General features: G+C 43.7%; 1 protein-coding gene across 2 annotated transcripts in view; it reads left to right on the top strand.

Annotated features, from left to right (window-relative positions):
• Positions 1 to 386: 386 nt before the first annotated feature.
• The window catches only part of LOC139384752 (protein BEAN1-like), a 52,596-nt gene continuing 39,969 nt past the window's right edge, over positions 387 to 13,013 (top strand). Inside the window, exons 1-3 of one of the 2 annotated variants that reach the window (XM_071129619.1) lie at positions 387 to 809; positions 2,085 to 2,159; positions 3,305 to 3,433. In XM_071129619.1, coding sequence (XP_070985720.1) covers positions 782 to 809; positions 2,085 to 2,159; positions 3,305 to 3,433 — 232 coding nt within the window. In that variant the 5' untranslated portion in view covers positions 387 to 781. Of the gene's footprint in view, positions 810 to 2,084; positions 2,160 to 3,304; positions 3,434 to 13,013 lie in introns of those variants that run through there. The other variant, XM_071129620.1, reaches the window with a different exon arrangement.

Below are 13,013 nucleotides of genomic sequence, written 5' to 3'. Positions count from 1 at the left end.
TATCCTCCTATGTAGTAATACATGAATAAACAGTGAATAAAGTGGATAACAGTCGAAATGTGTGGATGTCAGAAGACAGTTTACATCATAATAGCCTTCGTCTGCTTGCGAAAACGGGTAGATTTTTATTTATTTTTTACAAATACTGTAAACTTAACATTAAAACAGACAATTTTGGTGCTCTTACATCCTGGGACGTTCATATTGTATTTCCCCGTTTGTCTGCGATATGGTAACCATCCATCTGCCCTTATGTCATTTGTAAACAAACTACAGTGTTGGCACATGACTGCCGCTGGCCGCTTGTCATCTAAATTAAATATGGCATTATAATACTGTGTGTTGGATAACTGAGCGCTGCAAACGACCTACCACGTTCGCAGCCATGGTGGGACATAGAAGATGCTTCTTGCTGCAGTGTTTGATTTTGACGGCTTTTGAAGGCATTTGGTTTACATGCTCGATGGTTACACCAGGGATATTAGAAAAACTCTAGTATTATCTAGTACCTACTAGTGCTAACGGAAGTTTAATGAGTGATATACTTGCTATTTTGGCCAGGTGGGCCATGTCTCGGGTCGACAGCGCGCGTGTTTGAGTTGGAATTTGGACCAGGGAAGGTGTTCTGGTGGTTTTCGCACCAGATATAACGTGGCACCGTAAGATATCGTAACCCCTTTTAACCACGATGTTTTCTTCGAATTAAAACGAGTAATATTTCTGCTGGCATTTGGGTAGGTAGGCTACCCGAAATCGAAGGACAAGAAAACACCTGCATCACATGGGGATATTTTTATACCGGTTGGTGGGTATGTACTGTATCACTCTTTCCTCTTGTCCGATAAACTGTTGAATTTTGGGTTATAGACCTGTGATCTGCGTAGACTATTCCAGGTTGAGCAGTCTAGCTTTTTTTTTGTTATGTTGTGTTGTGGGTACACCTTTAAATATGTTTTCACCACTGAGATCATGGCATCCATGCACCATGCTTGGGCTTTCATAGAATGTTTCAAAAAAAATAATTGAAGTCAATTCATATTTTCTCATTATTACGTTATGATTTTGGTTTTTGTCCAAGGAAGGCCATGAATTGATGACTGACCCAAAATAGGCCAAATTGGGCTGTCACATAGGGCTAGCCCAAGATTGATGAGTATAGTGTATACAGGCACCTAGTGCTATGCACCTACCCCTGAGGAGTATGTAGAATGTAGCTAGAAAGCATTGCATTTATCTTCCAAACATCCCCAGAATCTATATGGCATAGTACATAGATACAGAGCTCTGTGTGGAACTATACTTGTCCCATTTAAAGGGACTAGATGCATTTGAAATGTCCATGTTACTGTACAGCAAGACAGCCAGTTTAGAGGCCCATCTGGTTTCATATAAAATCCAAGTATCTATCCTAGTGCTCTATTAGTAGCTGTAGAGGATGATGCCAACCCACTGACCATGTTACATAATGTTCATGATAAGTTATTACAATTTCATTGATTGTCCTCATTCCCATCCTCCTTTTTGGGCTCTTTTTCTACATATTGATCTGGGTATCCAAAAACTGTCCGTTCCCGGGTTGGTAATACCGACTAATCAACTCAATTTCTGCCTTTTGATAAATACAAAAGGGGGGGGGGGGGGGGGATATAAAGTCTTATCTTGATCTTCACATTTTAGCTTGTCAATAATACGGTCACATCACCATGCAACTTGTGCTTTGATGTTGTGAGACAACTGGCGTGACTGTCTGAATATCTGATCTGTAGTCAGCTCTGCTGTAGTTTTTCCTCAGACAGTAATGGTCATGGCAGCCTGTTGACCAAAGCCAATATGCAGATGTTATTACTGTCTGGCTCAGTCCCACAGTCTGCCTTGGACCTGAAATACCAAGCCGGGCCAGGTCCAATCTCTGCATTAGCCTCGTTGGGCCTGGGCAGAAATGCCAAAGAGGCATGATGTGATGTCAGAGTCAGCCAAGAGGGAATAACACCTCAGTCACCGTAAAACAAAGTTGACACGACTACAAAATTAGATGAATGCTTCCTCTCTCTCTCTCTCTCTCTGTGTTTCACTCCTGCCCTCAGCTCTAGCACTGCACGTTCCCCTTGTCTGTGGCACCTCAAACGCAATTGAAGTTGCCAGGAACTACTCCAAAGCCTGTGAGTTTTCTCTGTGTTTTTACGCAATGTTCCAATGCTCAGTACTGTACTTAACCCTGGCTTCTTATACAAGGGAATGCACAGGTTATATCATACATGGATGTGGGTATATGAATGTATGGTGTGTCTAATGTATAATACAGGACTCGTGGTCCGTGAACTCGAACCTAAGAGATTTTAGCAGCTGCCTGGAAGACGCAACGTTATGTAAGAGCACTATGCACCTTTGGTTAGCATGACATTAGATACTCTGCTTTAAAACAGGACTTGAAACCTAATTCACAATGACAGGGGCTTTGTGATGGCAGGCAGTGCAGTCGTCCCTCATGCCGTGTGCACCGAGTAAACGTCTTCGTATGTGACTCACCTCATTTGAATATGAAAACACACGTGCACACAGCGCTCAAAGTAGTGACACGCGTATAATACACTGCTCGATTCATTTACATATGGATATTTTTTCGAAACTAGAAAATGAAATCATTTCCACCTAGTTACAAATCCAGTCTTCGGACGCCTCAACGGGATACTTCGGGATTTTGGCAATGAGGCAATTTATCTACTTCCCCAGAGTCAGATTAACTTGTGGAGACCATTTATTATGCCTCTGTCTCATGAATGAAGAAGGTTAGAGGTAGTTTCGTAAGGCTGTGCTAACTGGCATTAGCGCAATGACTGGAAGTCTATGGGTATCTGCTAGATGCCCATAGATTTCCAGTCATTGCACTAATTCTGGTTAGCAATTGCGCTAACTGCACGCAGCGCAATATAAATTGTATCCACGAGTTCATCTGACTCTGGGGAAGTAGATAGATTCATTGCCAAAATCCCAAAGTATCCCTTTAATATTGTATGTAGAGGGGTCCTGGGATTGATCGGAACACTCAGACCCTGTGGTCATGTACCGGAAAGACTAATGAACACAGGGCAGCGTGGGTGGCCCCTTGGCTGCACACCACACACAAATCTTCACAAGTACACACATGCATGTGCCTCAGGCTTTATAAACAACAGGGAGCCTGTCACTCACATCACTCTCCTCCCTCTCTCTCTCTCTCTCTGTCTCTCTCTCTCTCTCTCTCTCTCTCTCTCTCTGTCTCCTTCTCCCCCCTCTCAATCTCCCTCCCTTTTGCCTGTCCTTGCAGATGAGGACATCGCCCTTCTGTGCAGAAGAGAGAAGCTCAAGTTCGGCACCTGCCTCATTAACCGGCTGAAATGTTACTATAAGAAGGACTGTGGAAGGGAGTACATGTTGATGAAATTAATCTGCTCAGGTAAGGGACACATCCTTGCATGTTTACTGCACATTTTTATGTGAATTGTCTTAATTGTTCTTGTCATGGTGTATACTAGACTGATTATCCACACAATATTTAAGCAATACGGCCTGAGGGGGTGTGGTATATGGCCAGTATACCACGGCTAAGGGCTGGATCCAGGCACTCCGCATCGCGTCATGCCGAAGAACAGCCCTAGCCGTTGTATATTGGCCATGTACCACAAACCCCTGAGGCGCCTTATTGCTATTATAAACTGGTTACCAACATAATTAGAACAGTAAAAATAAATGTTTTGTCGTACCTGTGGTATACAGTCTGGTATACCACAGCTTTCAGCCAATCAGCATTCAGGGCTCGAACCACCCAGTTTGTAATATATGTATAATGACTAAGAACATGTAACCTTTCTTTTTAGAGAAACAATAATAACCATGGAAACATATGTCTGGGATGTGATTGAGAACATCTCTTTCTGTCTTTAGTTGATTAAATAGTGTAGTTGTAAGCTTCCTCTGGCACTCTTCAGATCATCAATTTACCTGACAGGAATGCAGACCCCAGAGCCAATCCGCAGAGAACTGAACCACTTAAATAACGACCTAAGGTGTCTTAAATCTATGGTGAATTTCTAAAGTGGTAGCCGTTAGTGCTAGTAGTGTTGATTGACATAACTTCATTATATCACTGTACGTACAGCGTTATGGGAATAGACATGCCAGGCTGTCAAAATGACACCAAAAAATGTTCCTGCTTAAAAATAAACGGGTAAATAAATTGATATTGCAAACGCGGGTTGTCATCCATCCTCAAAATGTGATGTTCCAGTCCAAATACATGGCTTGGAGGCACAAACTGTCGGTGGAAAAAAAACAGTTACCTCCCTGCCTGGTTGATTTTTAATCAGGGTCTTTTTTTCTTCATTGACACAAACATGGTTTGTACGTCAGTAGTGACCACGTGTCGCCTTATTGTGTTAAAAATGTGCCTCGGGGAAAGACTGTGCCATTTTGCCTTTTATATAACACCTCCATCTCTGATATATGATCTATTGGCTGCTAGGTAGCCTCGGTCCTTTATAAGTACCTTTCCAGTGAACAGCTTGTCCCCTCGGCCACTAATGCAGCCTGACCTTTCACTAAACTGTTTGCAGAGAGAGAAAATTGTGCCCACAAACGGCCGCAGTCAGTCAGTGGAACCTCGGTGCGTCATGTGGTCCCTGGCACTCTTTAGAAGAGCTCTAACGAGCCACAGAGGGCTCCTCTACCAGCCACAATATCTATCTCCTGACTGACTGTTGGGGAGGGCTGGGATCAGGGAGGACATTTGTACCCGTTAAAGCTGGCTCTTGTGGGATTTTATGGCATCCGTATTCTACATACATAACCATTGAAATCTGAATAAAGTAATGTCAAGATGAGAGGAAATGTTTAAACTCTTTTCAAAGTATTTAGCATGTTTAGACCGCACACAGACTGTTGTGTTGGTATCAATAAACTGAGCTGTAATGGGAGTTTTCCCAGGGTTGAAGGGTGGCTAAACCTATACACTCTTGCTGGCTGCTCTGCCAATCATAGCTCCTCTCAAAGTAAAACTCACCAATACCAGCTCTCCCTCTAATCTATAATTCGCAGCTCATCCCTCTCTCACCTGAAATGTCACCAGCCCTCTAGGCTGTGGAATGACTTTCGGTGGATGGACTCCCCGCTCTCGGCCAAGCTGTAAAAAAAATGAATAAGAGTCAAACAAATAGATCAAGAGAATGGAAAGGTAGGATCTTTTTAGGTTCCTCTATGGACATGCCACTATGGCCAGCACAGTCCTTTATGTTGACACTGTAGCTGAAGACTTTCTTTTATGTTTTGTTGGGGGGGGGGGGGATTACCCCTCAACATGTGGCTGGCCAAGTGTGTTGCTACTATTTCAGTACCTCAGTGTTAGGCGTAGAACCTCACTTTCCACAAACAGATCACTGAGAATGTCTTCGAGAAATGAATTTGCCATGTTAAAAATGTCTTTGTAATCTGAATGCCATGATAGCAGATATTATCTAAGCGATCTTTATCTCTTAATGCCTTTCCTTTTGAGGACCTGTAATATAATACAGATGTTAATATTACAATTTGATATACTTTTACATTTAAATACATTCAATGGATGAATCCTCTCATCTTGATAAAATATATGTGCATTAATGTAATAATGTATTCGTTCAGATATTACCTGCTTCATACTGTATGCCCAAGTGTACTATTTGCACTGTTTGCAGTGAATAGATAACCGCCAGCGTCCTGAATCTCCTGTTAACCTTCCATTAGTCACAGTGCAGATATCTGCTTCAGCTCTCAAATGGAGGCACTGGCTCTGTGCTCCCATGTCAAATCAAATAGTAGAGTGGTTTCCATGGATGCAGCACTATCCTCTTCACTTTGGTCTTGTTTATTCTTTGTCATAGTAATTCACTTCCAAGAAATATCGTCACCCCATACTAGTGTGGCAGCGACACTGTATTACGTTGGTGTTTGGTTTCATCGTTCTGATTGAGAAAAGGGGCTTCAGTGAAGGACAGCTTGCTGAAGGATAAAGGCTACAGATGGGACATCGGGGCTCTATCCTTGAGAAGGACACTTAGCCCAAATTGTTTGTCTAAATATTCAGCTGTAGACGTGGATGATATGTAAATCTATCCACCTCCCGGTGAATCAGGGCATCTGCTGAGTGGGTAAATAAATAATGTAAAGAGCAGCAAGTGGCTGACTAATGCTGCCACTTTGTCATCATGCCCCTCTCCTGATTTGACCTTCTCCTCACCGCTGCCAACGCAGACCTAGGGACTGTGACGGTGGCTCTGGATCCCCTGGAGTGGTCCTGCTGTGGCCCTACTTACGCCTTGTTGGCTGTCTGTCAGAGTAGGGGCATACAGGAACAGACAGGCTGTACTCCCTAGACAGGATGCACTCCCCAGACCACATCCATCACCACTGTGTAATGTACCGTTCCTCAACATCCACAACAACCGGCGCTCCTCTACACCAGGAAAACACCAGATCTTGTCATCTGTGTTATCCGGTCTGTGTGTGCTGTCATTTGATTGTGTGTGAATACCTGTTTGCAACTTGTACAATTTCGGAGATGTGCGAACTGGGATGATGATTCTACGGGCGAGGGAAGGTTTTAACACAATCAGTTTGAGTTTGTTTGGAAATCCAATGCACGTAAATGTCAACGTATAACACCCAAACGTCCATGTGCAATCACACCAATCATATCATCCCTACACTGTAATTACAATGGGTTTGCCCACAGTATGTAAATATACATTTTAGCAACACCTATTATGAAGCCTTTTCACAGACAAAAGTTGAGGCATGTCGTCTTTCCAAAACCTATTTCGGTGAATATTTTATAGGGAGATCTATGGCCACTTCAGTTGTTCTATCCTTAAACACTTAAACATCTGAACGTCAGAATGTATTCAATGATGTACAGTACACTGAGTATACAAAATATTAAGAACACCTGCTCTTTCCACGACATAGACTGACCAGGTGAATCCAAGTGGAAGCTATGATCCCTTATTGATGTCACTTGTTAAATCCACTTCAATCAGTGTAGACGAAGGGGAGGAGACGGGTTAAAGAAGGATTTTTAAGTATTAACACAGTTGAGACATGGATTGTGGTGTGCCATTCAGAGGGTGAATTGGAAAAACAAAAAATGTAAGTGACCTTGAACGGGGTATGGTAGTAGGAGCCAGGTGCACCGGTTTGTGTCAAGAACTGCAATGCTGCTGGGTTTTTCATGCTCAACAGTTTCACATGTGTATCAAGAATGAGGGGTTCCTAATATTTGGTATACTCAGTGTATTTCCTTTTTGTCTTTTCATCAATGAGCCAATCCTATTGCACCCTTTTGCATCTTAATGAGTATGATTGTTTACTCCCAGCAAATCATGTCATCAGAAAAAAGCACCTGTCAGTAAAAAATGGGACCGGAATTTAAACGGTCTGTTCCAGTTCAGCGCACATGATCTATGAGTACAATGGTACCCATGATTCTTTGCTTATCCATCAGAAATTGGCGCATTTGCAAATTTTTTTGGTCAAAGTATGACCATCTAAATGCATATTAGGATATGTGAGATTTTAGAATATGGAGGCTGGGGATAAAATGCCAAGATGGTTCCGCTTCAGTTCCCTTGTCACAGTAGAAAAAAAACGATTAAAAGCGTTGCAGGTGGCCAGATAGTGGTGGCAGATGTCAGGTGAATTCTCCCTGTGCCTTTTGGAAGAAAAGCTTTGCAATTAGCGGCCAAGCTTTCTTAATAGCGTCTAATAATTGCAATGGCAAACTGCTACGGGGTGGAGTGAGTGAGACAAGAGGAGGATGGAGACAATTGGTCCTTTGCGAGTGCCTCCATTCACATGAATTGCTTTAGACATATTCCTTTAGTCTATCACTTTGTCTATGCCTTAGTCTATTGATCCCTCTGTTCGCCATTTACAGCAAATGGATCCATTAACTTAGCTTTACAACTCCAATCCAATATGTAAGACGTTTCGGTCGAAGCATGATGAGACATGATGAGGATGAATGTGTCTGTGAACACGATGCCTGGAAAATGGCTCCAGAACACTGTCGGCAGAAGGAACCATCAGGAAGGGTTATTGTGTTCTGGTTAACACCCCAAGCATCCGTTCCTCCACACGTTGCAAAAGCAATGGGATTTCTCAAAGCGGGAAATGTGCTTACACATGCCATACCCAGTTCACAGCTGTGGATACAATACGCAAAGGTCAGTAGTGCCCTGTGGCAAGCATGCTTCTCCCTATACCCAGATGTACCCTAGGGCCCAGCTTATAAGTTACCCTTTGTATTGTGTCACCCTGTATGATTTAAGTTCCCCAGGGTCTCAGATGAAGGCCTGTAGTGTACAGTATGTTAGGTATGGACATCCGTCTCCCCCCAGTTGAGAAGTCAGGACAGATACAGTCGGAGGGAGCAGGGGTTATTACATCAACTAGAAGCAGGGGTTATTGGAGACGCTTTAACCAGATTAAGAGGCTGCACTGTGGCCTCATCCCGTGGTCTCAGTGTGCCAGCCGTGACGGTGAGAGTGGGATCAAAAGCAGCCAAATCCCGCTGAAATGGGCCCTGCTATTGACCCTCCTCACCCACTAAACTTCAGAGGTCTAGGATAATGCCGGGCCGGGCCTCGTCACCTGGCTGTCTGTTTGTTTGGGAGGTGCAGCAGCCATGGCCCGCACATGCAGGTTTATCCCCGGTACTCCTCTAATCTGGGTCAAATGACATGGGGAGAGCTCTCCTTTAAATGGCCGCCCCTCCTCCCAAAGTGTCTAATTATCTTAGAGGGATAAAGTGCAGTGAAGTCATGGGCTGCTTGCTGTCCTTGACAGTGTTTTAGGACGGTGGGTAAAAGCTGACTCTACACACAGACTTCAATAACAGTGCATTTAAATGATGCTGTAGTCCTAATCAAGAAGCCATGCTGTATCTAATGGACTGATGCAATGTTGAGTGTCGTATGACCTTGAGCACTGGCATATCACTCTGTGAAAGCCTTTCAATGGGGCTTTGTGTACCTTGAGTAATCAACTGTTCTTCAGAGCTCACTTGAATCACATGGATAATCATGATAAGCAAAAACCTGTCCCCCGCCCCGCCCGCTCTGTCTCTAGCATGGCATCACAGTAAACCTGGTCCCCTGAGGAACTCTGTAGAAGTGTAGCTGGCTGGCCGCCACAGGCGATCCAAACTGGTTTGATCCAGAATGAGTGTAGCTCAATTATTCACTCACTCCCTTTCGGGGTTCGGTTGTCTTAATTTGTCTTTCCACGGATCCCCCTCAGAAGGATCTCCGTATGAAGTTTCCCCACCGGCTGGAGCCTCTGGCAGAGCCTGGATAAGGACAGGATGCCTGTGCTCTCAGACACCTCAAAGTCTAGGCCAATTATGGCGAAGCGGACATCACTTTTGACAGACTTATGCACTTTTCGCCATTTCATATCTTCCTGACAGTTTCCACAACAGCTTGGAGTGAAGCAGCTTCCTTTGCCTGAATCCACAGAGGCTGAATGATCCACAATATGAATGGAAATAAAGTCAGAGGCTAACCAAACTCAAGAGCACAGTGCATTTTCTTCTTCTTCTTCTTCTTCTTCAATATCTCCTTGTTCTTGTAAAGCCAGGCCACGCTGTAGGGAGGCACAGCCAGTCAATGATTTGATCTCGTAATCTTCTATTGAATTAATAGAATCAAAAGGTATCAACTTTCATTCTGCAAGTTCTTCCCCGGTTGACGGGTTTTGGTGAGCCAGTACCTGCCACTGTTAGATAACCCACTTATAATGATAACAATTTGTTCTGAATTGAAGTCTTCCATTTTATGATATGACCTGGCTCTTCCGCTACTTTGAGTTAGAATCATTTCCTGTAGCTGTTGTTTCATGCTGCCTGTCCTGTGCTGTTACTGTGGCAAGAGGGACAGACAGTCCCAGTCAGGTTTGGTCCTAGATTAGTACAGGAAATGACTCATTCATACCTAACCCCATTAATCCAGGCTGATGGTGTCTGGACTTCTGGGATAGGAGCACTGTCACACTTCCACCTCAACGGGAGATAAACTAATCACATTTAATTTTCTTGTTTTCACCATGGCAGCCTCAAGGGAATGGTCAGACGCTTTATTTTCAACACCGTTAGAATCTAGATTGGTGAATCATTGGCAGATCTACATGCCTCTACTGTTTCCTTTGCTCAGTGCTCAAAAAAGTATTGTCTGTAAAGGGGGATTTTCCCCTTTTCAAACACCACTCTTCTGAAAGTGTCCAGTCCAGCAGAAATGGGGTAGGGATTTTGAGTCATTTCAAACTGCTGCCAGGCAGATGAGCAAAAAATATCTATTTTAGGATTCATCATGTATTTAATGTGAAATATGCAAAACCTAATTCCTCTGACTCTAATTCTGTTGCAGTGATGATGAATGATGGGATTGGGTTAATGGATCTAGAATAGTGAGTCTATGGTGATGCCGCGACATCACACACATACGCACGCATGCACGCACAAAATACACATCAACAGCAACAACAAACCTCCTGGTAAATGAGTACGGTTGGATGTGGAAGAACACTGGTATAATAATGATTATCTGTGCCATCCCTTCTGTGGTGTATTAATAGGTGAGCCAGAATGCACAGAGACTTAAGCCTCTGTGATCCAGTTTGACCCAGATATTCATTCCCCCTCCACGGCTCTGTGACCCACATCCAATCATATCCAACTTCCCTTCATGTATAATATTGTGGCGGTGTTATGCTGTGAAGGAGGCTGTGATAGTAACACTGTCTGCTAAAAGGCATTGTGCCCAGATACAGTATTAGGTTGCATCTCTGAGACAGATACAGTTCATTTATTGCAACATACAGATGTTACTGTTTTGTATCACTTGTAACCTCAATGAACTGTCTCAATAGAATAAGCTGAATAGTTTGTGTGTCTTTGCAAAATAGGGGCCACTGCTATCTATCTCATTCATGCATATCAGTTGGGATCACAGGAGGCTGCTGAGGGGAGGACGGTTCATAATAATGGCTGGAATGAAGTGAATGTAATGTTATCAAACACATGGAAACCATGTGTTTAATGTGTTCAATACCATTCCATTGATTCCTTTCCAGCCATCCCTTCCAGCCATTCCTTTCTACCCATCCTACTCAATTAAGGTGCCACCAGGCTCCTGTGGTTGCGATATCGTAGTGATTGAAGGTGTGACAGTGCCGTTGTGGAAGAGACTGAGGACTGCTTGCCCTCTTTTTACACCAGCCTCTGGGTTTTAGAATCAGATCTCTGATGACTTGTCTTACAGCCAGATAAACAGCCAAGACCATACAGTAGGCAGGAAATGGGTCACACCATGTATTGTGTAAAACATAAAGCACACTGTGGTTGGCTGTCTTTGTCACATTGAATCAAGGAGCTGACGATAAGAGAGCTGGGTACACGTGGGTTTGTTCCTCTTTCTTCATAGCTCTGTTTTTGTGTACTGTTTGTCTGTGGGTCCTATTTGGTTGAATTTGTGTGTGAGCAAGATAAATATTAGAAATAGAGAGAGAGAGAGAGAGAGAGAGAGAGAGAGAGAGAGAGAGAGATATTGGGGAGAAAGAGAGAGAGAGAGATGGGGAGGGAGAGAGATGAGGAAGAGAGTGTGAAGGAGGGGGATAGGGAGAGGGAGAAAGAGAGAGAGAGAGCGTGGGAGAGTGTGTGTTCTTAGTATTGGTCCCTGTGGAGCTGTTGCTCTGTGCAGTCACAGTGTGCCCTGGCCTGGTCAGCAGCTGTCGTGTCATCCAGACTCCAGCCTGATTCTGATGGCTGTGCTGCAGGATGACCTTGAGCCGCTGAATCAGTCTCATGCGAAATTGATTTGGGAGGGTTGCTGTGGAGATGGCTGCATGGCTGACAGACTGCCCAGAAAACAGCAGTCCCATCCCAAGTCACAGTCAGGGAGCAACAGTGGCATCTTAGCCCTGTAGGCTCCTTTCAACACTGAATGTGAAAGGAGGGAACATGACTGCGACGATCAGATCCATTATAACCCATCCATCAGCCAGCCAGCCAACAGAGTCTGTCTACCACAGGGTGTGAGAATGACTTCTTACCACCCGCTAGTAACATGCAGGCAACGGGTGAAATTATAAGATATTATCACACACAGAAGCTGTTATATGGGCCTGGCATGGCTTGGCTAGTATGTGTGGTATGTTCTTACTATAGTACGTATAAACAGGTGTAGTACAGATATAGTATCTTCATTTGATCACTCTGTTGTGGCTGAGTGTTTTCCTTCAAATTGAAATGAGCCTCGTGATAAATATATTCACAGAAAACCAGCAGTTCTCTTTCTTTCTCACTCACTCAAACGCACCAGACAGAATAAATGCCCTACTGCTGTAGGTCCTACTACTGCGACATTCAAATGTACTAAAATGTATCTGAAATTCAACCGTATGCATCAACAACCGTAGTTTTATATATTCTGAACAAAAGTATAAACGCAACAATTTCAAAGATTTTACTGAGTTACTGCTCATATATCGAAATCAGTTAATTGAAATATATTCATTAGGACCTAATCTATGGATTTCACATGGCTGGGAATACAGATATGCATCTGTTGGTCACAGATGCCTTAAAAATAAGTTAGGGTCGTGGATCAGAAAACCAGTCAGTATCTGGTGTAACCAGAATCTTGTCCCATTCCTCTTCAATAGCTCTGTGAAGTTGCTGGATATTGGAGGGATCTGGAACATGCTCTCATACATGTTGATCCAGAGCATCCCAAACATGCTCAATGGGTGACATGTCTGGTGAGTATGCATGCCATGGAAGAACTGGGACATTTTCAGCTTCCAGGAATTGTGTACAGATCCTTGTGACATGAGGCCGTGCATTATCATGCTGAAAAATGAGGGGATGGCGGCGGATGAATGGCACGACAATGGGCCTCAGGATCTCGTCAAGGTGTCTCTGTGCATTCAAATTGCCATCGATAAAATGT

Source organism: Oncorhynchus clarkii, chromosome 26 (genome assembly GCF_045791955.1).
Source record: "Oncorhynchus clarkii lewisi isolate Uvic-CL-2024 chromosome 26, UVic_Ocla_1.0, whole genome shotgun sequence".
In the NCBI taxonomy this organism is placed as follows: domain Eukaryota; kingdom Metazoa; phylum Chordata; class Actinopteri; order Salmoniformes; family Salmonidae; genus Oncorhynchus; species Oncorhynchus clarkii.
This window is presented reverse-complemented; position numbering and strand designations above follow the sequence as displayed.